Raw genomic sequence first — 26,996 nt, forward strand, 5'->3', positions numbered from 1 at the left:
TACAGGCTTTATTTAGATTTCACCAATTTTTCCACCAATGTTCTCTTCCTGGTCCGGGACCTAGTCCTGGATATCACATTGCATTTTTGATTTCATCATTTTTTTTTTGATGAACAGGTGGTCCTCATCTTAGTTTAACTGAAAGTTTTTTTTTATGATTTGTAATTTTGGTTCCAGTTTAAAGACACCTACCCTTCCTGTGTTTTATTCTAAATGCTTTAATATTTGCCTTTTATGACTTTAACATCTTAGAGTTTAATCAAGTGGGGATGCAAATTTTTTTCTTCATGTGGATAATAGGCTTTTCTGCAACATTTACTGAATAACCCTTCATCCTCAATAGTCTGCCGCACTGTAGTTTTTACATAAGAGTGCGTCTTTCCTAAGCTTGCTAGTCACTTTGGTCAGTTTGTCTATTTCTTCACTTGTATATCATTTTGTCCTAAACAAAGTCTAGATAGGTGGATAGGTTCCCCTACCGTAGTCTTCAAAAGAGTATTGGATATATTTGGATCTTTGTTCTTTCATATAAATTTTGTGAGCTCATCATGTTAGATTGTGGTTGGGATTATAATGAATCTTTATAAAGAGCAGACATCTCTACTATAACTTTTCCTATCCATAAATGTGGTATTCTCTATATTAATTTAGGTCTTATGAATTGTTTATCAATAAAGGAAAATATTTTTCCTAAGTACCTTATGTTTTTGTTGCTATTATAAATAGTATCTTTTAAATCTCATTTATCAGATTGCTACTGGCATAGAGAAATGCATTTGATATTAGTACATTTGAGTTGATATTTGCTAACCTTTCACAAATCTTACTGATTCTTATAAACCTTTAAAACCTTTGGTTTTCTATGGATAATCATACCATCCATGAACAATGACAATTTTGCTTCTTTTCCATCTACAATTTATAATTCTTTTTCTTGTTATACATTTCTTGCTTTCTCTTACTATATAGTGCTGAATACAGGTGATAATAGAGGACATGTTTTCTGGTTAAGTAAAATTTTATTGGAGTTGCTAATAGGGTTTTTAAAAAACAGAAAAGAGTATTGAATATTATTAAATGCTTAATCAGTTGATGTAGTTAATTGCACATGTAGATTTTTTATGTTAAAAATTACCCTGAATTTCTGAGTTGAGTCCAACTTGATTGAGATGTATCACATTTTTAAATTCACTGCTAGATTCATTTGGTGGCAAAGTTTTATCAGTTGCATATATTACTTACCTACTTACTCTTTTTCCTCTTCTCTGGATCAGTTTGAAGAAGATGGGCTGTTTTTTGTTTTGGTTTGGTTCTTGCAAGTTCAGTAGACTCACCTGTTAATCTACTGAGACTGGTACTTTCTCTGTGGGGGAAACTTAAAACATTAAAAATGATTAGTTATGGGAGTACTCAGGTTTTTCTTGTTTTTCTCCCTTGGTCTAATTTGTCAAGTTACATTTTTCTTGGAATTTGTCCATTTATCTTAGGTCATTTTTACTTTTACTTTGTTCTTTATGTTTATGATTTCCCTTTTCTTACTGATACTTTTTTTTTTTTTAATTTTGAGGCAGAGTTTTGCTCTTGTTGCCCAGGCTAGAGTGCAGTGGCGCAATCTTGGCTCAGTGCAACCTCTGCCTCCCGAGTTCAAGCAATTCTTCTGCCTCAGTGTCCCAAGTAGCTGGGATTACAGGCATGAGCCACCACGCCCGGCTAATTTTGTATTTTTAGTAGAGACGGGGTTTCTCCATGTAGGTCAGGTTGTTCTCAAGCTCCCAAACTCAGGTGATCTGCCCGCCTCAGCCTACCAAGGCTGGGATGACAGGTGTGAGCCACTGTTCTTGGCCTCTTACTGATATTTCAAAATACAGTTTTAATGTTGTGAAATGGTATGCTTATTGGAAAAAGTGATTCAAATAATACATAAAGTTAAAATTCTCCAAAAATCACTTGTCACATGTATCGTGTTATCATTTGAGTGACTATCTTCCTTGGCATCTCTTGATTCACACATATAATGCCTTTATTCCTAATCATGCAAATTTAATACTTGTTAATGTTTTTAAAGAAATTTTGAAAAACTAAAAATTAGAAGTAAACCAAATCACTTTGTGTTTCACTTTCTGAAACTTGCTTTATTAATGTTTTGATATTTTTTTCCAGGTTTTAAGGCATGAATTATAATTAAGAATAAAATCATTGCTTTTTCTTAATACTATGAGCATTTTTTATATGCTTAATCAGTGTCAAAAATTGTGTTTTAATGTAAAACAATGAAAAAATGGTTTAGTAAGTTTATTTGCACAATTTTAAATAATGCTGCAGCAAACATGCTTATATATAAATCATCATGTGGGCCAGGCACAGTGGCACATGCCTGTAATCCCAGCTACTTGGAGGCTGAGACAGGAGGATCACTTGAGTCTGGGAGTTCAATACCAGCCTGGGCAACATAGCAAGATCCCATCTCTTCAAGAAAATTGAAAAATTAGTCACAATGGTGTGCACCTGTAGTCTGCTCTGGAGTCTACTCTGGAGGCTGAGGCAGGAGGATCACTGAGCCTGGGAATTTTTTTTTAGTTTTTTATTTTATTTTATTTTTTTGAGACAGAGTTTCACTTTTGCCCAGGCTGGAGTGTAGTGGCATGATCTCGGCTCTCTACAACCTCTGCCTCCTGGGTTCAAACAATTCTCCTGTCTCAGCCTCCCAAGTAGCTGGGATTACAGGCAAGCACCACCACACTCAGCTATTTTTTTGTATTTTTAAATCTCACCATGTTGGCCAGGCTGGTCTGTAACTCCTGACCTCAAGTGATCCACCCAACTCAGCCTCTCAAAGTGCTGGGATTACAGGCATGAGCCACCACGCCCAGCCTGAGCCTGGGAGTTTAGGACTGGCCTGGGCAACATACATATGCACACACATATACACACCATATAGGTATCTCATCATGTCACTCTCCTGTTTAGTAGACATTCTTAAGGGCTTAAGTTTGTTTTTTGATCAGCTCTTCCAGTGGTGTCTCATTCTACATTTAGGCCACTCCTCAGAGCTGCTCCTCCATCAATCTGGCAGGCTTTGGAAGAGTGGCTATATCCTAGAGAGAAGGAAGAAAAGTAAATGGGCATAGCAGTGAAACAATATTAGAGATGACTTAATTCTTTCCTGACCCTCTTTGTTCTGTACAAGATTTCTGGTGGCTTGTGAAAAGAGCCTTGAAAGTGAAATAATTCTTTAAAGCTTGCAAAAGACAGCCCAGATTAAGTCAGAGTGGAAAGTCAAAACTGGAGAAAAGAGCAGTCAAAACAGGAGAAATGAGGAGGAAGCTCATCTATAGGTAATAAGGTTGGTTTTCATTTTCTGATTTGAACGTCTTGACGTGGGAAGGAAGACACAGTTCTTTAATAGGATCTCATGCCAAAAAAAGAATGTTCCTTAGAGGAATTTTCTTAAATATTAAGTAAAATAAAAGAAAAAAATCTCTTCCAAACAGAGCTTCACACAGGAGACAGTGACTAATAGTGGAATCTTTATAGTATACCATCAGGGGTTAGTTTTTGAGTTTCTTTTTTGTACAGCTCTATTTATAAACATTGATTTGTGGCTAGGTGTGGTGACTCATGCCTGTAATTCCAGCCCTTTGGGAGGCCGACTTGGGTGGATCACCTGAGGTCAGGAGTTCGAGACCAGGCTGACCAACATGGTGAAACCCTGTCTCTACTAAAAATATAAAAAATAGCTGGGCATAGTGGTGTGTGCCTGTAATCTCAGCTACTCAGGAGGCTGAGGCAGGAGAATTGCTTGAAGCCAGGAGGCGGAGGTTTCAGTGAGCTGAGATCCTGCCACTGCACTCCAGCCTGGACGACAGAGTGAAACTCCGTCTCAAAAAAAAACCGGCCCAAAACCAAAAAACCATTGATTTGTTTTTGTGTCTTTTATTCTTTCTTAGAGATCTGAGAAGAAAAAGGATATTTATGTTAAAGAAAATAGAATAAAACTCATTCTATCTTGCAGTTAGCTCATGGATACTTAGGACTCATATAACTAAAATACATTATGGAACCTAGTGATTCCTTCTTTATCTGGAAACATTTTGCTGTTTCATCTTATAGAGCAAGGACTGAAACAAGAAAGGAGAGTGCTACTTTGTTTAATGTCAGCTGGAAATATGGTGGTTCAGATTTTTTGGCACTATGTGCATGCGTATTTGCAAGTGATCATGAAAGTACCAAGAGTGTTGATTTTGAGGTTACAAATAAACTGTAGCCAGGAAGTGAATTTGTAAATACGGAAGCTACAAAAAATGAGGATCAACTGTACCATAAAATCCCTCTTTAATAGGTGATAGTTTATTAATGCTCTCTTAAAGGAAAAACTTAAACTATTTATATGTATTTATGTGACTCTTGTTATAATGCCCATTATTGTTCTCTGGACATTTGTTTTATGAATGTTCTTTTTTTTTTTTTTAGCTTGATAAAGATGACATGGTATACATGGAAGCATATGATAAATTGTTGGAGTCCTGGCTAACTTTGGTTCAAGATGACAAACATTTCCATAAAGGCTTTTTTACGCAACATGCAGTTCAAGTTTTCAATTCCTATATTCAGTGCCACCTAGCTGCTCCAGATGGCACAAGGAATTTGGTGAGTTTTAAGCAAGATGATAATTAACAGTCTATTTCATCATAGGCTATATTCACCATGTTATTCATTATATAATACCAGAAATTTAGGATGGTTTCCCTCAGAAGATTTGCTGGGAGCAGAAGTGGTCCTTATTCTCTGAGTTCTTATTATGTGGGATGCTGCTTATAGTTATTCCTTTTCAATTTTCAGTTACCCACCTCTTTCTGTCTAGCTGTCAAGAGATATGAATAATTTGGACCATGGGTGTCCGGTCGTTTGAGTGACAGAAATTCAATTATCCCATGTGGGAGGTGGGTTTGGGTGTGCAGTTAGTTGTATTGATCACCATGGGGTGATTCCTGTACTTCTTTCTCTTGTATGTTTTCCCTTTTTGATAACTACCATGGCTGTCAGCATTGTTAGAAGTTAGCTGTTCTCAAAGGTTGGCTGTGTCCCGCTCTCCTTTTGCTATGCAGTGCTAAACTATGTTATGGAGCCACAGAATTGCACGTTGAATAGGTAGTGCAGTTCCTCATTGTTTATTTCTTTCTCTTGCAATAGACTGCCAATGGTGTGGCCTCTCGTGAGGAGGAAGAAATAAGTGAACTTCAAGAGGATGATCGAGACCAGTTTTCTGATCAACTGGCCAGTGTAGGAATGCTAGGAAGAATTGCTGCAGAACACTGTATACCTCTTCTGACAAGGTACACACAGTCCAAAGAAACCCCATGGAGCAAATACTCTCTATTCACAATTCCCTGGAGAACACTTAAAGTGTTTAAAGACTTTAAACACCCCCACCCCGTGTCCCAGCACACTGGAACAAATGGACAGAAACATACTCATGATTGCGTTCCTTGGCTTAGACATTTGGAGCCCAGGCACTACAGCATAGATGGCAGAGAGATTATGGAAAACATGGTATGAGAAATGATTTGACCCATATCAGTAAAAACTTGGAATAACCAGTTTTCAAATGCCTGTTGTAAACCTTGATTGTTTGTAAAGCAGTGTTTTAATTCTATGTTATAAAAAATAAATCATAATTCCTATAATGCTATGAGAACAGTTGTGTACTATAATGTTTTTGTATATGTGTTTTTATGCTAACATTTAATTCGTGTTGTCTAATACATGGAAGTTTTAAGTTGATCCATGTCTTTGCTTATTGAACTTTATGAAGCCACTGTTTTCTCCTCTTTTAGTTTATTAGAAGAAAGAGTAACAAGGCTCCATGGTCAATTACAACAACATCAGCAACAATTACTTGCTTCACCGGGTTCAAGCACTATTGACAACAAAATGCTTGATGATCTCTATGAAGATATTCACTGGCTTATTTTAGTTACAGGTTGGTTGGTGGTTTCTTTTTAAAACGTAATTGCCAGCTGAGCAATTTAAGCCTTAAAAGAAGCTTCAATCTTAAAAACAATAGTTTATATATAATATTGGATAAAATCTGGATAGAGCTATTTTCTGTCATAGAACTACGGATGCATTTTTTTAAAATACTGGCTAATATGTAAGCAGTGCCTGTTGCATACCAAATCTTTTATAGATCTCATTCTACCCAGTGAATTAGCGTTGCTCGCCATTATTACTGTTACCATCATCATCGTCATTATCCCCAACGAATAGATGAAGCAGCTGAGTCTTTGAGAGTATAAGAAACTAACCCATTGTCACACTGCTGTTAATTTTCAGAGCCAGAATGTAAATCTAGGCAGTCTGACTCTTAGGATCATCTTTCTTGACCACCATACTCTTAGTGTTTCCATATTTTAAATGATGAGGAAAAAAATATTGAAATTGAAAAAAAAAATTCTGAAAATGAATTCTCTAATACTGGTTTCTAATATAGATAGTAGCAGAATTTTTTTTAATTAACTTTACAGAATATAGTACTGAAAATTACTTAAGGTAGTAGATTAAAAAGCCCCTATGAATTATAAAATTGGTGAATAAAACATTTGTCCTTTTCTGTATTTTTGAGGGTTACTTATCTGAGACATAGAAAGTTTTTTCACATAAATTTGAAATTAACAGGTTAACATTTATAATTTACTTTTACATCAATTTATATGATGTATATAAATCAAATAAAACTGAAAACATTTATAGTACAATTTGATAAATGTAGATTTGTTAAGTGTTCATTTTTAATTTTTTTTAAACTGAAGGCTACCTCTTAGCTGATGATACTCAGGGAGAGACTCCGCTAATACCTCCAGAAATAATGGAATATTCCATTAAGCATTCATCTGAAGTTGACATTAATACAACACTTCAAATTTTGGGATCTCCAGGAGAAAAGGCTTCTTCCATCCCAGGGTACAACAGAACAGATTCTGTGATTAGGTAATATAAACTCTATAGCTGTGCTCTTGTAATTTTTATACTGTTTTATAAATTCTGAGTTGACGGGTAGATGACTGGAGTGATAGGCACGTTGTAAGTCTGATACATGAAAAAAACGAAAACTTGGAGAAGCCTTGAAATACACAAGGATGGCAAGTACTCAATATATTTAGGCAATGGCACTCTAGTGAGAGTTGACAGCTATACCCAGTGCTGAAGAAAGCAAGTGTCAAATAATTCTGAATACAACGAGACTTGGAAGGGACATTGAATGTAGTTATGAACATAACGCCTGTCTATCAGAGAGCAATACTCATATATACAGGCACCCTAAATGAAGGGAACCAGATGAACTTTAACAAGTATTATTTCATAAAAACTAAAACGACGTTTTGGTGGCTTTCTTATGGAAAATGATAGATGACAGATAATTCATATATCATAAAATGGAAATCTTTATTCTAAATGTGAAACTTAAGGGCCCTGTTATAAGACAGGAGAATACCTCGAATGAGATGATTCACTTTAATCTTCCTAATAGTAATGGCAAAATTTTTGTTAATTCTTAATGGTGAAAATAAGGAGGAGTAAACTGTATTAAAATGTTCTTGCTGGGCACTGTGGCTCGCGCCTGTAGTCCCCACACTTTGGGAGGCTGAGGCACGCAGATCACGAGGTCAAGAGATTGAGACTCTCCTGGCCAATATGGTGAAACCCTGTTGTCACTACGAAAAATAGAAAAATTAGCTGGGTGTGGTGGCACGCGCTTGTAGTCCCAGCTACTCAGGTGGCTGAGGCAGGAGAATCGCTTGAACCCGGGGGGGGGAGGGCCACTGCACTCCAGCCTGGGAAAAAAGGAAAACCCAATTCAAAAAAAAAAAAAAAAAAAAAGTTCCTAAAAGTGGACTTGAAAACATTTAAAATTTCAGTATCTTTAACTTTATTTTAAATTTAGGTTGCAAGCAGAGACGTCAGTAATGATAATAACATTGGTTTTTGTCAGCTGCAAACCAGTAACTTCTATCAAACAGGATGCTGTCCCCTTTATTCTTTTTCATATGCAAAAATATATGAATATCATTCAAACATGGTATAGAAAATGTGATTTTTAAAAAAATAGTTGAAATATTAAGCTGATGCCAAGGAAATGTTGGGGAATTTATTTCCTTTATTGTTGCATTCTCTTGTTTGAAATAAAATCATCCTTTATTGAAAAAATGATATCTTCCTTTTAGAATTACCACAGCCATTCGATTTAGTGTCTCTGGAAATCAATGCTTTGCTCTGGTTTGGTTGGTGGTGAATGTTAATTTAAAAAGCACTTCATTTCAGGTTGCTGTCATGTCATATATTGTTATATTTTTTGCTTGGGCAGTAGCATCAGGAATGCTTTCCTTGTATTTTAAGTGCTTTTTCAATTTTTGTCAGTCCCAGGTGTTAGTGTGGGAGCAAAACATTTTGTTATTTGAGAGCACAGACTATGGAGGATTGGAACGAAAAAAAAAAAAAAAAAAAAGAGTCACCACGTTTTTAATCCAAAGAATTAATATGAAATTTAAAAACATATGGTAGAAGCATTTCTTGTTCCACTAAAAAAGCAGCTCATATTTCTTAAAACAGGTGTCATTTGAGAAATAATTATTGACTAGTGACTACGTAACAGGCAGCCTTTGGGTATTTGAACAAAGCAGATAAAAGTCACTCCTCTTTTAGAGCTCTTTGTAAAAGAGCTCTATGCGTATGTTAGAAGACAGCAAATGTGACAGGTAAAAAGCTAGAGTGAGAGTATCAGTAGGGATTATTGTAGTTGTTATTAGTCACTTTCGTTTAGAAAGTGACTTGGGAGCAGAGATGTGAGGTTGGTAAGGGAGGCCGTGAAGGTGTCTGGAGGGAGAGCATTCCAAGCAAAATAAACAGTGAATGCAAAGGCCCTGGGCCTGCTTGGCGTGTTCACGAACAGCAAGAATACTGTGATGGGTTGAGCAGAGTGAGGTGGAATTTTGTAGGAGATGAGAGTTAGGAAAATAGATAAGGTCTTAGGCCTTTGTAACGTCTTTGGCTTTTGTTCTGAATGAAGCGCTATGCCATTGTGGGGTTTTGAGCAGAAGAGTAACTTACATGTTAAGAAATTTCCTCTGCTGCATTGAGAGTAAATGTGGAGGCTGTGTGTGATGGCTCACACCTATAATCCCAGCACTTTGGGAGGTTAAGGCGGCTGGCTCATGAGGTCAGGAGTTTGAGACCAGCCTGGGGAACATGCTGAAACCCCATCTCTACTAAATACAAAAATGTAGCCGGGCATGGTGGTGCCCACCTCCTGTAGTCCCAGATACTCAGGAGACTGAGGCACGATAATCACTTGAACCCGGCAGGCGGAGGTTGCAGTAAGCTGATATTGCGCCGCTGCACTTCAGCCTGGGTGACAGAGTGAGACCCTGTCTCAAACAAAAAAACAAACCCCCAAAACTCAAGTAAATGATGGAAGCCGGGAGACCAGTTAGGAGACAAATTGCGGTAATCCAAGAGAAAGATGATGGTTGCTCAGAGTGAATATACTGGAGGTTGTAAGAAGTCAAAGAAAGCTCTGTTTGATTTTTTTGTGCTCCCTTTTGATTTATGATATACAAATGTAATTCAGGATTGACTTGGAAAATATAAGAAACTGAATGCTGTCTGGAATATATTTGTAGGTACAGTGCTTTAAGAAATTGAAGTAGGAATAGGATATTAATCTTGGAATATCAACAATTTGAAAATATTTTGATGTTTTTGTCAGTTGAATCTTCAACTCCCCTGCGTGCCGGGATCTAAGGATACAGTTAGAAGTGTGTAAGTGTGTCATAGGAGCTCCTGGTTCCCCTAATATATGGGCAGAGGAGAGCCAGAGGGGCTTCTTGAAACAGAAGAGTATTTCAGGCAGTGACACTAGCATAAGTAGTAATGTTACACTAAAGGGGTCCCAATCCAGACCCCAAGTGAGGGTTCTTGGATCTTGCGCAAGAAAGAATTCAGGGTGAGTCTATAAAGTGAAAGCAAATTTATTAAGAAAGTAAAGGAATAAAAGAATGGCTACTCCATAGAGCAGGAAGTTCCTGAAAGAGGAGGAACACGTCCACCATAGGCACAATGCTGTATATATGTATATAGGATAAGAAAAGATCATGGAGAGATGCTCTGCTACAAGGGTTTGTGATAAAGGATTCGTTTTCTTAATTACTGTATTTTGCAAGACTCAATATTATTATCTCTAAGGCAAAATTAGGAATGCCTTTGTTCTCCAGATGTTAGAATATCTGGACATTCCCAAGTCTGGGTCTGTTTAGTAAACATTACTAATTTGTTCCTTTAACTATAAACTTCTAGAGACTAGGGAATGCTTCACTTTTTGGGAATACAGCCCATTAGGCCCCAGCTTCATTTTCCTAGCCCTCACCCAAGATGGATTCAGTCTGGTTCGATGCCTCTGACGTAAGAGAGCCCTGCTCAAGTGAGAGGAACTTAAGGTTTGGCTGGTGTGTGACCCAGGAGGGCAGAATGATGGCCTTCATGGGTGGATGAGGGTGGAGAGGCAGGGAGGGTGCTGTGAGTGGGGCTGATGAAGTGGGAGTAAAAATGCTGACAAGGATTTAAGTAGAGAAGTGAAGTGATCAAATTGTTTCAGAGTTACTATTGCATGGATAATCAATTTAAAGGGTGACAAGGCAAGTTAGGAAGCATGTTCTTTTGTAGTCATGGAGTGAAATGGAGAAAGGCTCTTGGGTCATAAGATGATTTCTGAGGTAGAAGAAAGGCCCCTGGGCACCTCCCCTGGACCTGCCTGACTCAGGTTGAGTGGCTCTTTCATTGATGTTTCTTCCACTTTACAAAAGAAAGGCCAAAGCTCTCACTCCTACCTCTGAACATGTAGATTGGCAGGCGTGTAAAACACTACAGAGGAGAGGGACAGTTGCAGACGATGTGGCATTGACACAGTAAGTGACTAAGTCACTAGTGAGTGGACAGTTAGCAGGTTTCAGACCTTTACATTAAATGACATGAAGGAGACCTGATCACGTCAACTAAGAGATGATTAAAAATAATTTTTGTTGGTAGATCTCTGTGATTTTTGGCATATAACTTGGAAGAAATTCAGATAATTGGGTGATTCTGCTATTTTAAAAATAGGTTCTACTTATGAAGTTTTCTCAGTACTTACATAGATTAAAAGGAAAAACAGGCCTCAAATGCTCAACTCGCTCTTCTGGCAATAGGTAATGTTCATTCAAAGATACATGAACTAAGTGGGGAACAAACCCTACTAAGCTAATCACATTAAGAGATACATACACTTTTATTTTTGTGTTTAATTATTTATGTTTAATAATTTATTTAAATTTATACTGTTTTGCTCAATTGTGTAGTTTTAAGTATCATAATGATAACTCAATCCAGAAGACATTTTTAAACACTTATGGTCTTATGATCATTGAAAATGATTAAAAGTTATCCTTCAGTATGTAGACATTTGTATCAGAGTATGTTGTATGATGAATAAAATGCTGGAACGTAAAAATTTATTACATTAGGATGATGTTCTATGGGGAAATGAAATTGAAATAAAAATAAGAAAAATTTGTTTTATATTTTTAATGGATGATATTGGATATCAGAACATTATGATAATAAAACTCCAGTGCCTAAATTTAAAGTGTTAATGTAACCATTTTATTTCAAATTTTGTTAGGCTGGAATAGATATTTAAAATGATTTAATCTTACCAGAAAGTTTGACATATCTACAACTTAAATGTATTAATGTGTTGTGAGATTGTTGGGGTTTTGTTTTGTTGTTGTTCATAGACCCTCTAAAAATTTTTTTTTAAAGTTTAAATGCTGGTGGTATAGGAAGCGTGCAGACAGTGAAGAAGGCAGGGCATTGGTGGCTCATGCCTGTAATCCCAACACTTTGGGAGGCCAAGGTGGGAGGATTGCTTGAGCTCAGCAGTTCAAGACCAGCCTGGGCAACATGGTGAAACCCTGTCTTTACAAAAAATTTTTAAATCAGCCTCGTGTGGTGGCTGTAGTACCAGCTACTTTGGAGACTCAGGCAGGAGGATCCCTTGAACCCAAAAAGTTAAGGCTTCAGTGAACCGTGATTGTGCCTGGGTATTCTCCAGCCTGGGTGAGAGAACAACTCTGTCTCAAAAAGAAGAAAAAGAAGAGATTCTGGGGTGGAACGTTATAAACCTCCTGATTTAAAGAAGAAGGTCAGGAGAAGAGGATGCTGCCATAAAGACTGGGAAGGAGGAAGCAGATGGCTAGATGAGGGAAGGAAGGGCAGTGACCCCAGGGAGGCTTCAGGAAGGTAAGGGCAGTGACAGTGGGCCATCCAGTGGGGTAAAGAACTGACCCGTTTGTATGATCTCATGATAAGATCATTTAAGGCTTCCCGAGAGCACTAGGAAAGGAGCATAAGCCAAACTTGAGTGATTAGAATCCTTCATTGGTATATAATGGGTTCTTTCTATTACATCCTTTCCTTCCTTGCCTTTTGGCTAACGTCAAGTTAAATATATATCATGTCTGATTATGTGCCCTCCCCAACAAAGGCATTTCTACTTGTCTGCATGTCATGCTATGTGATTAACACCACACAGCCATGTGAATTATGTGATGTAGGAAAGGACACTATGTGTGCTTACACAGGTAATCTTTCTAGCAAGAATTTTATTTAAAAATACCATGAAGACTCAAATGTACTAGGAAGTACCAGATTTAGACACGGCTTAATATTCAAAACTTTCTAGATAACTCCTAGATCTTGTACTGTAACATGACCATGATATAAAAAAAAACAGGGTAGTTTTAAGTAGTGATGCTAAGTAGTACAAGTTAAAAGAATTTGGCATGTGCTCTGAAGATTTAATTTGATGTATTTCTCCTGAAAATCTGAAAATTTTGAATCTGAAAATTCTCTTTAGCTAGTAATGCTGAGATTCGCACATGTGGTCACAACTTCGGCAGAAGGATGTCTCTAGTGTTGACTCTTCCTTTTCTTTATCTTGTCTCCTACTCTGTAAAAGAGCAGAAATAATATGGGGACACTTGTCTAAAACTCTACTGATGAAATTTTCAAGTGTAGCCTGACCTAAATCCAGATAATTTAAAGACAAAAAAGGACTTTTATGGAAAAAAAAATATGGTTAGACGGCCACTAAATAAGTGAAAGAATAAATGACTTCTGTTTTATACCTACAGGCTGTTGTCTGCCATTCTCAGAGTTTCAGAAGTCGAATCTCGAGCAATAAGAGCAGATCTCACTCACCTACTAAGTCCCCAGATGGGCAAAGATATTGTTTGGTTTTTAAAACGCTGGGCGAAGACTTACCTCCTGGTGGATGAAAAACTGTATGATCAGGTCAGAATGTAAAACTGTTAAAACTTCATTTGGATTTATGATGATGGCAGTTATAGAAGCAGGAACATTTCTCTTGGTGGTTTTCTTGTCAAAATGTAACTGTTTAAGAGCAGTTCAACATTTTCCACGTTGAAGAGAATTATGTGACTGGAATGCTGTTTTAATGTGTTTTTTAGGGCACATCATTTGATTTAGTTTATTTTAACCACTGTTGAAGATAACAGATTATTATTTGGGAATAGATTATGCTTTTTTGTATTTGGTTTAAATATTATGTTTTTTAATGCGTTGGGAATAACAGAAATTGATGGGAAAATCACGCTGGAAAATGTGAGCGGATTGAGGATGTCTTTTTTTTTGACCTATGGAAATGTTAGTACATGCATAAAGTTGATGTGAAGTAAGCACTACTTTAGATTAGATAGTAATTTGTTTGATTTTTCTCTGGGTTTCTTCAGTTGATCTTTCTTGCTTACCTTAAAAAATTTGTTTCCTCTCTTAAGATAAGTCTGCCATTCAGTACGGCGTTTGGAGCAGATACAGAGGGTTCTCAGTGGATAATTGGCTACCTCTTACAAAAAGTCATCAGTAACCTCTCAGTCTGGAGTAGTGAGCAGGACCTTGCGAATGACACTGTGCAGCTCCTTGTCACTTTGGTGGAAAGAAGAGAAAGGTTAGCCCATTGTTGGAGGCTGACTGTGTGTGTATGTGTGTGGGTGAGAAATTCTTTTTCGCTTTTTAGTGTAGTCCTTTCAACTGGCAAATGGTTACATAGTCTTAATTCCAGATAGAGCATACATTTTTGAGTAGTGCATTTTAAAAACTATGTCACACTATTATTACAAATGCAAATGGAGCTTTCCCATCTTATAATTGAGCATTGCATTGACTCCTTCAGGATTTGGCAACAAAGCCCTATGAATAACACATTAGTAATTTGTAGTGTTACAGACACTTTTATGTGGAATATGCTCATTTGAATTTTTAACCATCTTATCCCCATTTTAAAAATCAAATACTGATATTTAAAATTTAATGTTGGAAAGTAAATTTTTAGTGCTTCCTTAAACAATAGAAATGTTTTCATTGTTCTTACTATATAGGAATATCATTGTTATTATTACCATTGTGATTGGCTGATTTATTGAATTCTTATAATTTACTATGTACTCTTCTATATCAGTCTCAGCCATGAGACTGTTGTTATTCCTGTTTTGCAGATTATAGAGAAGTGATGATTGATAGAGATTAAATAATTTTACATTGCCAAACAACTAGTGTGATTTGCATGTAAGCCTTTGTGACTTCAAAGCCTATACTAAGTTTACTGTACTTTGCTTTAAAAATTAATTAAATCTAGTTATTTTTGATTTTTGTTTTCTTCATATGTATATATGAATAAATAAGTAATACATAGGTAATACATCTTATGTTTTGTTATTTCTACCTGCAGGGCAAACTTAGTAATTCAGTGTGAGAACTGGTGGAACTTAGCTAAGCAGTTTGCAAGCCGAAGCCCACCTCTTAATTTCTTGTCAAGTCCTGTGCAGAGGACATTGATGAAGGCTCTAGTCTTAGGAGGTTTTGCACATATGGACACAGAAACCAAACAGCAGTATTGGACAGAGGTAATGGTGCCTTCTGTTTTGATTATACCCTTTTGTGTAACTTTGTAGCTTCTTTACCTATGCGTTGCCATAAAAGAGTCTATGGAGACATAAACATATCAGTCATAGCCTTTTCTTTTCCTTTCCGTTTTCCCTTTCCCTTCCCTTTTCCCTTTTCCTTCCCTTTTCCCTTTCCTTTCCCCCTCCCCTTCCCCTTCCCTTCACTTTCCTTCCCCTTCCCTTCCCTTTTTCCTTTCCTTTCTTTTCTCTTCCCTTCTCTTCTTTTCTTGAGAGGGTCTCACTTACTCTGTCGCCCAGGCTAGAATGCAGTGGTGCAATCACAGCTCATTGCAGCCTCTACCTCCCGGGTTCAAGCAATTCTTCTGACTCAGCCTCCCAAGTGGCTGGGACTACAGACTCATGTCACCATGTCCTGCGAATTTTTGTATTTTTAGTAGAAACAGGGTTTTCCCATGTTGGCTAGGCTGGTCTTGAACTCCTGGACTCAAGCGATCTGCCCGCCTTAGCCTCCCAAAGTACTGGGATTACAGGCATGAGCCACTGCACCTGACCCAGTCATGGCTTTTCTGATATTTTTTTCTCCTAATTAATGGATTGAAGCTTCTTGTTTTACAAATGTTATCTTACAATTTTTCTGTACCTGCCTGTATGTGATGACATTGAATATTATCAAGTGTGCTGCATTTTAGGCACATTTTTCCTAACTCAGTTGAGAGCATGGACTGGTTTATTAAATCTTCATTAGGGATCAGGGAAACATTCTCCTGTCTTGAATGAGATGCATATTAACCATGATATTCATTTCCTGGGGCTGCTGTGACAGAATACCACAACAGAAATTTGTTTTCTCCTATTTCTGGAGGCTAGAAGTCCAAACTATAAGGTGGCAGCAGGACTCGTTCTTTCTGAAGGCTGTGAGGGAAAATTTGTAGCCTCCGGTAGCTTGCTGGCCATCTTTGGCCTTCCTTCATTTGTAAACACATCACCCTGATCCTTGGATCCTTGCCTTCAATGTTCACATGTTCCCCCTGTGTGTGTCTGCATCCACACTTGCCCTTTCTATATCAATTATATTGAAGTAGGGGCCCACCCTATTCTGGTATTACCTCATCAACTAATTATATCTATGACAACCCTATTTTCTATTCTATTTATTCTATTCTATTCTGTTTATTTTTAGAAACGGGGTTTCATCATGTTGGCCAGGATGGTCTCGATCTCTTGACCTCGTGATCTACCCGCCTCAGCCTCCGAAAGTGCTGGGATTACAGGCATAAGCCACCACACCCAGCCTTTCTTTCTTTTTTTTTTTTTTTAATGAGATGGAGTCTCACTCTATCGCCCAGTCTGGATTGCAGCGGTGTGATCTCAGTTTACTGTAACCTCTACCTCCTGGGTCAAGCAATTATCCTGTCTCAGCCTCCCGAGTAGCTAGGATTGAAGGCACTCACCACCACATCTGGCTAATTTTTGTATTTTTAGTAGAGACAGGGTTTCACCACATTGACAGGCTGGTCTCGAACTCCTGACCCAGGTGATCCGCTCACCTCTACCTCCCAAAGCGTTGGGGTTACAGGCATGAGCCACCATGCCTGGCCAACCCTATTATCAAATAAGGTCATGTCCTGGGGTTTGGATTTCCACACAGGAGTTTTTGAGGGACACAGTTTGACCCATAACAACAACCATGGGCACATTATTTAATGGGCTTTAACTCAAGGACCAAGAGTTGCCAGTGTGTGTGTAGGTTGCCAGTCTGCAGTCCTTGTGTCTGGAGGGCGCTTAGTGTTTGAGAAGGGGCACAGTAATGGAATTAGGCAGTTGTTTGTGACTTCAAATCCAGGGGAAACCAGACTGACTAAGTATTTTTATTTTAAATGATTGTATTATCATATGGACAGCTTTAAGTAGAATTAAGATACTATCCTCTTGAATATGAGTACTCTTCTATACAGGGCAGGACTGATTATCTGAAGTTATGACAGAAAAAGGAAAAAACAGGCGAGAGCTTTGTTGGGCTTCACTTTGTAGAGGGTGGCAAGCTGCAGCCCGTGGGCCAAATGTGGTTTGCTGTCTGATTTTGTAAATAAAGTTTATCTTTGTTTTTTCCTTTTTGGCTAATTACTTGGGAACAGATGGAGGGAAATGACAGAATTCTTTGAGTGGCAGGGAGAAATTTATGTTCCATACCTTGGGTTTTCTGTCCTTTACATGAGCCGGAAGTTAGGATGACCCTCAAAATGGGGAGTGTGAAGTCTGGTTTAGGTATTCTTTGTTATGTGCTTGTCCTGCTTCCAACCATTAGAAATGTTTTGAAAAGTGAGCATTTATCTAAGCTGAGGAAACAAAGCATGTGAACAGAACTTTAAGAAAATGCCTGCTTTATTTTTATAGGTTCTTCAGCCACTTCAGCAGCGATTCTTAAGAGTGATAAACCAAGAAAACTTCCAGCAGATGTGTCAGCAAGAGGAAGTGAAGCAGGAAATCACTGCCACACTGGAGGCCCTGTGTGGCATTGCTGAGGCTACCCAGATTGACAACGTAGCTATTCTGTTTAATTTTTTAATGGACTTTCTTACCAATTGCATTGGGTTGATGGAAGTTTACAAAAATACCCCAGAGACTGTCAATCTTATTATAGAAGTTTTTGTTGAAGTTGCACATAAACAGATATGCTATCTTGGAGAGGTAAGCACTTTCCAATTTTATCCCCTCAGGATTAAAACTCTTCAAAGCTATAATAAAATAATAGATCTTTACTTCAAATTTAATTAGTGTTATCCTAAATAATATTTTTATTCTTCCAAAAGACTTTTCAAAAATGTTTAATCAAGAGGCTGAAGAGACTCAAAAAGAAAAAAAAGATTAAAAAAAATACTTATAAATCTGAAAAAGTCGTGTTGAATGAATATAAATTTTTTAAAAATTTCTTCTAAAAAAATAAAATTCAGGTTTGTTACTTAGGTATACGTGTGCTATGGTGGTTTGCTGCACCTGAATATAAATTCTTGTCCTAAAATTTTATTGTTAGAAAAGGAGTAATATTTTAAAAATAGTATTTTCTTAATATATGCTTTTTTTTTTTTAGAAATTATTGTTGTTTTAATGTAGTTTAAAACAAGAATTAATTGCTACTCTTGGAATTCGGAGTTAATGTATCTAGATTATATTTTTGAATTTCTTTAATGTCAGTGTTTGTTTCTCAAATAGATTCTACCGAGTAGCATAATTTATGTATTTTTTTGCAGTCCAAAGCTATGAACTTATATGAAGCCTGCCTTACTTTGTTGCAAGTGTATTCTAAGAATAATTTAGGGCGGCAAAGAATAGATGTTACAGCGGAAGAAGAGCAATACCAAGACCTGCTTCTCATCATGGAACTTCTTACTAACCTGCTGTCAAAAGAATTCATAGATTTCAGTGATACAGGTAAAGTGTAACATGATGGTTTTTAAACTTCGTTGTTGTCCTCCTTTTTATTAAAGCAAAGAATTGTTTTCTGTAAGTGACAGGGGGAAGTTTAATTTATGGAATAAATGAAAGAAGATCTCTGTGGTTGAAGTGAGGGCGGGGACCAGCGGCCCTTCTGCTTGGCTTTCCTCTTGTAAGAATAATAGAAAGAGTATCTCTTATTCATTGAGATCTTACTAACTTCCAAGCCCTATTCTTACCTCTTACAATGATATGAAGTCGATCCCATTGTTATTCTCACTTTGTAGTTGAGGAAACAGAAGCACAGAGAGATTAAGTCACTTGGCCACAGATACTTAGCCAGGACTGGGATTCAAATCCCAGCCTATGACTCCAGATGCCAGTCTCTTCAAAGCTACACTTTATTGACTAATCACTTCTCCATGTCCCCCAAGGTGGCCATCCCAGCACACCCTAGCACTTTCCAGAGTGCAGCTTGGAAAGCCCTGTTGGGGTAGGAAGCACTGGTCTCGGAGTTAACAGGCTACACTTTGAGGACCTAGCCTAGTAGCTCACTACAGCATGACGTGGGGGGAGTTGATTAGCCTACCTGTGCCTTTGCTAGTTTGTCAAATGGGTATGATAATAAATACCTTTCATCATGATTGAAGGATCAGCTGTAAAGTATCTTTGGTGCCTAGCATTGTGTCTGATGATCAGTAAGTAAAATGTAGTTGCTGTTACAGGCGAGAACCTGATCAGTAATTTAAACCTCATTTATTTGTATAGTTTCAGTGCTATACAGTTCACTCGCCTCTTATCCCACTGCTAACTTTGCCTTCAAGCAAAGTAGATCTTGTTTCTTAAGAGAAAAATGAATCCTATCTAGACTCTCCTATTATATATTGTGCACACATGTATGATAGTAGGCATTTTTGACTTCCTCCTTGTAAGGTTCTCTAGGTTGGGTGCTGTAATGTCCCACTTGACTTATTTATCCCAATCCTTGAGATTGTTCTGTTTCCTTAATTTTTTCATATTCCTTATTCACCGGACCATGGTTTTTCATTTTTTTATTCTTGGACCACGGTTTTTCTAATATCTGCTCTGAGCTAGGTACCATCAACCTCACAATGTATAAGGTTTATTCTTTATTCTTTTTTGCTGTTAACTAGGGGTACTAAGGTGAGATAGTCTGAAAAGCACTGCACAAATTCACTCTTCCATAGTAAATTCTCTGTGGTCTGTTTTTAGGCCCAGCCTCTCACCCAAGTTTTCTAACTTCAGGTCAGTGCTGCTCAGTCCTGGAGTTTTTAACTTTTTTTTTTTCCTTGTTGTTGTTGCTTTGAGAGGCAGGGTCTCCCTCTGTCATCCAGGCTAGAGTGCAGTGGTGTGATCACTCATTGCAGCCTCGACCTCAGGCTCAAACGGTTCTTCTCCCCCAACCTCCCAAAGTGCTGAGATTTTACAGGGGTGAGCCACTGGGCCCAGCATTCTTAACCTCTCACTAATACAGTATTAGCTGGTTCATGGACTCTTGGAAACTCTTCTATAAATGTTGCAGGTGTGTCAGGACCCCAGGTTAAGAGCCTTGTACCCAGAGGAATCTGTAACTAAATGTTAAGACCCAAAGCCAAAACATGTATATGTTTAGATGATTTACTGTCATGGTTATCCTTGTGTATCATAAATCAGCTCATTGTTTCAAATTTCTCATTTCTAGACATAGTATCATCTTTTTCATGGATTCTTATTCTATGCCCCAAGTCAGGCCCCATCCAAGACCTACTAACTCTAGAAATCTATATGTTGACTAAGGTTCCTCATTGTTTCTGACATACTACCAGATTTGTCTTATTTTCAGAATAATTTTCCTAAAATAGTGATCCCATCATGTTTCCTGCCTACTAAAGTATTACATTAGATCCCAGCACTGGCCAGCATATAATAAGAAAAAGGAGAAGGGACAGTGCACATTTCCAGAATATTCTATAATCCTACTGAAAAAGGAAGGATTATAATAGAAGTAAACATTTAGAGACAATATGGTGAGGCTCTGGCCAGTTTGTAGAATCTTCTGTCTTCTTCCCTCCTTGAAGGCCCCTTTAGGAAATCAGAACTGCCTCTCTGCTTCCTTACTGGAGGATCCTTGCGCAGCACAGCCTGAGTTTTTTTTTTATGTACCATAATTTCTGTACTACTTGCCCTGGACCCAGTAGGACTCATAACAACAATAAGGGATAGCCGTTAATATGTTTGGAAAATTTTTTGACCTAGGAGTCTTCTTGGGTTAAGGGTAAAATGTTTTAGATCGTTTATATTAAAGGTGGGGGGCTATGAAAGGCATTCGGAAGACCATCTCCGAGGTTTATGGTGCAGCTGCACTTCTCTTATCTGCCATTCTAAGAACAAATTGTGTACAATTAAAGCTAAGCATTTGAAGGAGAGATTTTTGAAATATAAGCAGTGAAAAGATTTCGTAATAAGGGTAATAAAAGAAATTGATGCTATAATGCTCAAGCTAGACAGAACGAAATCAGGGTAAAAACAAAATGAGTATATAGGGTTGAAATTCAGAAGAAACAAAAACGAAGACAAAGTAGAAAATAATAAAGAAACAGCATTGACAGATAAAGTAAATGATGGTAAAAAAGAAAATATTTTGTTATTTTAAAAATAAAGATAATAGCTGAAACAAAATATAAAATATTTTTAATATTATAAAACAAAGTTAATGGACTAGGTGAGATATTAAAAGAGCAACTGGAAAGCAGCATCTGACATTCTCTCTCTTTTTTTTGAGATGGAGTTTCACTCTTGTTGCCCAGGCTGGAGTGCCAATGGCACCATCTCAGCTCACTGCAGTTCCTGCCTCCTGGGTTCAAGTGATTCTCCTGCCTCAGCCTCACGAGTAGCTGGGATTACAGGCACCCACCACCAGGCCCGGCTAATTTTTTGTATTTTTAGTAGAGATGGGGTTTTGCCATGTTGGCCAGGCTGGTCTTGAACTCCTGGCCTCAGGTGATCCGTCCACTTCCCAAAATGCTGGGATTACAGGCGTTAGCCACTGTGCCTGGCCCTGACATTCGTTAACATAGTGTCTGACCTGCTTTCTTGACTCCTTAGCAGAGCACATGGATAGAAATTGAGCCCTGTTGGAGCCATGACGGGCCAGCCTTTGCAGGCTCTGAGAGATTGATCTTGTTGGCAAATACCTGGAGCAGGGAATCAAGCTCTACGACTAGCCTTCTGCTTCAGAGCAGGCTGGGGTTCTTTGGGTGGAATCCAGGTTTACCAGTATGATGTGCAGGGAACATTTGGTGACTCCTGCTTTAACAAATGAGATTCTTCCAACTAGAACAAAGATTCCAGGGGAGAGGCTCAGCATTAGGCTTAACAAGTGGATTTTAAGTAGACACATCTCCCTCATTTGATCTTTTTGTTGTTGTTGTTTTAAGATACATGCTCTTAATAGAAAAAAAAAATTGTAAGTATAGAGACAGAAAAATCATGCTTACTTTTGGACACCATCAGAGTCATTGTATAATTGCATTTTGGGAATTTCTTTTTGTGGTTATTTTTGTACTGTTTTCTTTGTGGTCATGCTCTACATACAAGTTTTGTTTTGTTTTGTTTTGTTTTGGTTTTACTCCTGACAAGCTGTGAACTAAAATCAATTTTATATTCCGTCGTTTTGATTAATGTAGCATTAACCTTTCCCTTATCATTAGAATTTGTGATGATATTTTTAATGGCTATGTGGCATTCTACATTTTGGAATTTAACCTGTTTCCTAATATTGGACATCAGGAATATTTCACTTTTTGCTCTTACAAATGGTGAAGCAGTGATCATTTCTGTGGGCAAGCCTGTGTGAATTTCTGATTATATCTTTAATAGATAAAATGGTCTTAATATATTGCTTTTGAAGTTAACCACATTTTGTCCTCACCGTCAATGAGATGTTATCATTTACGAACCATTTTTAATTTAATGAATCAGAAGTATCTTTTTAAAATTTATATTGCTTGATTAATAGTTGGAATGGACTGTATTTCTTTAGAGTCAAGGCTTTGATAAATGTTTATTTAGAAATGTTTATCTGTTTAGGTCTTAGTATTTTCATTAATTTATATGTGGATATAATTTATATGTATTAAGAATAATAACCCTTTTTCATATTGGTTGTTGTTTTGTAAACTACTTTGTTTTTTATGTAACATTTTAATTTCTATATTTCCCCACATTCCTTTTAAGCTTAGAAATATTTTACACACTTGAAATCAAGTGGATATTTCTATAGAAATTATTTAATTCATATTATGGCTAGTATGTCAGTAGAGTAGATTTTATGTTTCAAAACACTGATTATTAGTTTTATTTCTAGACTGTCCCCTGTCTTTAGCCTCTCCAACACGTCTGTATCAAGCACTTACATCCTCCAATAAAACTCAAAAGGATGACACAGGGCTGGGGTCTCAGATCTTTTTTTCACCCCTGGATTTGCTGTCCCCTCCATCTCCTTGCCAGAGGTGGGGCAGGATGAGCTCAGATTCTCTATTATTCACTCATTGATTTATTTAGGCTCTAGGGGTGAATTTATTTTCATAAGTGTAGAATACACACTTTGAAGATTGATTAATGTTACCACCATAAGCCTGGATCCTTTTATTTTAATAGATGAAGTGTTTAGAGGACATGAGCCAGGTCAAGCAGCAAACAGATCTGTGTCAGCAGCAGATGTTGTGTTGTATGGAGTAAACCTAATTCTGCCCTTGATGTCACAGGATCTCTTGAAGGTAATTAATGTAATTCCATGTGAACATACAACTATATGTACTTGAAGTTCAAAGGTACTTTAGACAAGAATATATCTGTGATTTAATTAAGTGGTTGTATCTGTTAAGTGCACATGTAGTTGCAATTTTTGCATTTTCATCAGCGGTTACTTATGCATACTTCTCAGTAACATGGGCCTTTACTCAGTCTCTGTCCCTGCTCCAGAGTCCTGCAGGTACCCACACATTAGTGACTCGTTTGTCAGGGAGTGCTACAGAAAGAAGCCTGTCCTTTTAGAAACCACATTCTGTTAGCAGTTTCGATTAGCTCATAATTTGTCACTAAGGGAATAAAGTAAGTTATGTTTCAGTGTTTTCCTCTGATACTTTTTGAACATTCTCAGGTTGAGGGATTGAGCAAAGGAACGCCTTTTCCAAGAGGCACTGGGATGGTAAGCATCCAAGACTGATGCTGTTTTAAAGTTTTTGCACATTCTGACTAGATTATGCCTTGGTTTTACCAGTTAATATTGAGGGTGTGCTGGCGGTCAGGCAACTTTTTTCTACCTTCCGTAAGTACGGTAGAGGAGGGAGGTCTCTTGTTACGAGTTGTCATAGCAGGATAAGTGTGGGGAGGAGGACATGGGTGGAAAGGAGGAGTTTGTGTGTATATGTGTGTGTGCATGCGCATGCGCACAGGCACACACACGCGCACACACACGAGATAAAGACAAGGAAGGAGAGTAGGAGGAAGTAAGACAGTAGAAGAGGCTGAGAAGTGCCCAGAAGGTGAGTATGAGAAGAATAAGAGTGCTGTTGGATTGCCAGCACCGCAGGATCTAACCCTGTGCTCCTGTCCTTGAGAAGGTCTCTAACGATGGGAAACAATGCTGATGACCCCTGGTATTCACACAGCAGCTGCGGGATGAGGAAGCTTAGTCAGCTCTCTGTACTGATTTGCACTGAGGGTTTGTTTGAACAAATAAGCCATTGAACATTTCCGTGTGTATTTTTGTTAAGTTAAACCAGACTACCTAATTTTACCTCAGTTCTCTAGGATAGTACAAGTGGAGAAATGTTTTTGGAAGCGTAAAGACTGAATACTATGCTTTATGCATAGTCTTAACAGTTTGCATTACCTTCTTATGTTTTTCCAACATGCTTGAATGGAAATACATTTACAAAAGGGTTTTACTCCCAAATTATTTAATAATTTTAAATCTGGCTGCCTTGTTTACTTATTCAGGGTAAACACAGAATATCTGGAATTGACCTTAGCTTTTATTAACTATCTAGAAGATAGTTGTTTCTACTGTCTGTTACTTTGTTTCATAGTAGTTACTAAAATATGCCCTTTATTGTAACCTGTTTTTACATTTAAATCGGTCTTCATGTTTTCTATATCTTGCACATGCTTTAAAGAAATCATTATATTTAGAAGCTTGTCAGTTACATAATTTTATTGCATTGATGAAAATAAAAATTGGATACTAATAAGAATCTAAATATTTAATATTTCTTTTTCAGTTTCCAACCCTTTGTAATCAATACTACAAATTAATCACATTTATCTGTGAGATTTTTCCTGAAAAAATACCACAGCTTCCTGAGGATCTGTTTAAAAGTCTGATGTACTCCCTAGAATTAGGAATGACATCATATCCTTTAAATGAACATCATTGTTACTTGTCCCTAGGGGAAAAAGATCTTCCTGTAAAGTTTTTTAAGTTTTCATTTTTCTTTTGTGATTCAATTTTATTTCTTAAAAAAAAAAAAAAAACCTGGGCTGGGTGCGGTGGCTTATACCTGTAGTATCAGCACTTTGGGTGACCGAGGTGGGTGGATCGCCTGAGGTCAGGAGTTTGAGACCAGCCTGGCCAACATGGTGAAACCCCATTAGTGGGCGCCTGTAATCCCAGCTACTTGGGAGGCTGAGGCAGGAGAATCGCTTGAACCTGGGAGGCAGAGGTTGCAGTGAGCCAAGATCACGCCATTGCACTCCAGCCGGGGTGACGAGTGAAACTCCGTCTCAAAAACAAAAAAAGAAAAAAACTCTGTCACCTCTATAACTGCTCTATTTCTGTGTTTCTTTTGTGGCTTTGTCCTGTTCTCCTTTCACAGATCTCTGAGGCATTCGGTCCCCGGTTCCATAGTCACTCCTTCATCAGGGCCCCATTAATAATGCTGAGCTGGGTCTTTGGTCTTAGGTCTGATTGTAGAGAATAATATGACTTTTTAATAAGTTGTATGTATTGTAAACTGAAACAAGCTATACATCACCAGACTCAAACCCAAAACCCTTACAGGCCATCTGAAAAACACTGGAAATCTTTCCTTATATAACTCAGTGAAGATATTCCCCACCAATCTACTTGTGTATCTGTATTCATTTCTAGAAACACTCATTCATTTAATACTAGCTATAATTTTTAAAAATCTTTTATAAATCAAGTATATCCAATCTAGTTTGTTCCTTGACCTTCATGATCAGAATGAGTTCGGAGGTTTGCCAGCTTTGCCTGGAGGCCTTGACACCGTTAGCTGAACAGTGTGCAAAAGCACAAGAAACAGATTCACCACTTTTTCTAGCAACACGGCACTTTCTTAAGGTAAGATGTCTGTGTGGTAGGTCAGAAAATCATCTATTTTTAGAAGTATCGTTGGTGCACATAATTCTGCATTCAGACGTGGAAATGCTTCCATTCTTTTGGGGACGGGAAACCGTGACTTCCTGTTCACTGTTTTTTCTGGAGATAGCTCTTCATGGACAATTCTCATCCACTATTTCTTGTGTTCTTGAAAATTGATGTGGTAAATATTGAGAGAATTTGATATTTTTGATTGTTCAGATACCACAGCAAGTAGCAATATCTATAAGGTATGCTTGATTGTTTTTTTAAAACATTTTTAAAAAATTGAGATTGATTTAATAACTAGAATAACAACCAACCCTCTTTTTTTTTTGGACTGGGAGGGACTGGAGGATATATGATCATCCTATGTTTTTATTAAGAAGTCTTATGTAATTTCAGCTGGTTTTTGATATGCTGGTTTTGCAAAAGCACAACACAGAGATGACCACTGCGGCTGGCGAAGCTTTCTACACGTTGGTGTGTTTGCACCAGGTACTGGACATGCCTCTCTTCAGGGGACTCTTCTCATGCTGTTTTGCAAAGAGATTGTTGAGATAGATGGTGGGTCATTAATTCCTGCTTTCTTATAGGATCTGTGACTCAGTGCCTCAGTTTTGTTTCAATGAGGCAGTATTTCTTACCTTCTTTATTAGCTTTCACATGTCAGTTTGTGTTTATCTGACAGCTGTTTGTCAGTTCAAAGCATTTATTTTTTCTTCTCCACCATTATGAATCATCCTTTGCAATGCTCACTGCCCCAAGCCTGTCCTTAAACAACTGTGCTAGGAATAAGGAATACATAATGGGTGTGTGAGGAACTCATGGTTTTGTAAGGGAGACAAAGTGGCGGACAAGGAAAAGTCTGCCTTCAGACAGTATGGAAGACAGTACATTATTGCATATTATATTATAAAAAACAGTATGCTGTTTCATTTTGTTGGTCTTCTAAAGACTCTGAAGCATCACTGATAATGGGGTTAATATAAAAGTTAGGCCAGCTTACGTCTCTCCTCAATTCTGATAGAATAGGTGCCTGTGAAGTTTATGAAAGGGACCATATTGACTATTTTACTGCCTCAGTTTCCCATTTTCCTCTCCCATGAGCACGTGCGCGTGCACACACACACACACTCTCTCTCTCTCTCTCTCTCTCTCTCTCTCTC

The 26,996-nt window shown here is 37.7% G+C and overlaps 2 protein-coding genes across 6 annotated transcripts in view; both read left to right on the plus strand.

Moving 5' to 3' along the window:
• The window catches only part of XPO4 (exportin 4), a 116,137-nt gene that overhangs the window by 81,157 nt on the left and 7,984 nt on the right, over positions 1-26,996 (plus strand). For 4 of the 5 annotated variants that reach the window (XM_032260120.1, XM_032260119.1, XM_032260121.1 and 1 more), the window contains 13 exons: positions 4,471-4,647; positions 5,191-5,333; positions 5,835-5,980; positions 6,810-6,987; positions 13,224-13,383; positions 13,887-14,056; positions 14,837-15,011; positions 17,406-17,699; positions 18,260-18,440; positions 23,103-23,221; positions 24,728-24,858; positions 25,692-25,809; positions 26,233-26,325. In XM_032260120.1, coding sequence (XP_032116011.1) covers positions 4,471-4,647; positions 5,191-5,333; positions 5,835-5,980; positions 6,810-6,987; positions 13,224-13,383; positions 13,887-14,056; positions 14,837-15,011; positions 17,406-17,699; positions 18,260-18,440; positions 23,103-23,221; positions 24,728-24,858; positions 25,692-25,809; positions 26,233-26,325 — 2,085 coding nt within the window. The remainder of the gene's footprint in view (positions 1-4,470; positions 4,648-5,190; positions 5,334-5,834; positions 5,981-6,809; positions 6,988-13,223; positions 13,384-13,886; positions 14,057-14,836; positions 15,012-17,405; positions 17,700-18,259; positions 18,441-23,102; positions 23,222-24,727; positions 24,859-25,691; positions 25,810-26,232; positions 26,326-26,996) is intronic. The other variant, XR_004263410.1, reaches the window with a different exon arrangement.
• EEF1AKMT1 (EEF1A lysine methyltransferase 1) overlaps positions 1-26,996 on the plus strand; it is a 150,161-nt gene that overhangs the window by 21,618 nt on the left and 101,547 nt on the right. The window lies entirely within an intron of this gene.

Source organism: Sapajus apella, unplaced genomic scaffold, assembly GCF_009761245.1.
Source record: "Sapajus apella isolate SASKATOON/1434 unplaced genomic scaffold, GSC_monkey_1.0 scaffold114, whole genome shotgun sequence".
NCBI classification, from domain to species: Eukaryota; Metazoa; Chordata; class Mammalia; order Primates; family Cebidae; genus Sapajus; species Sapajus apella.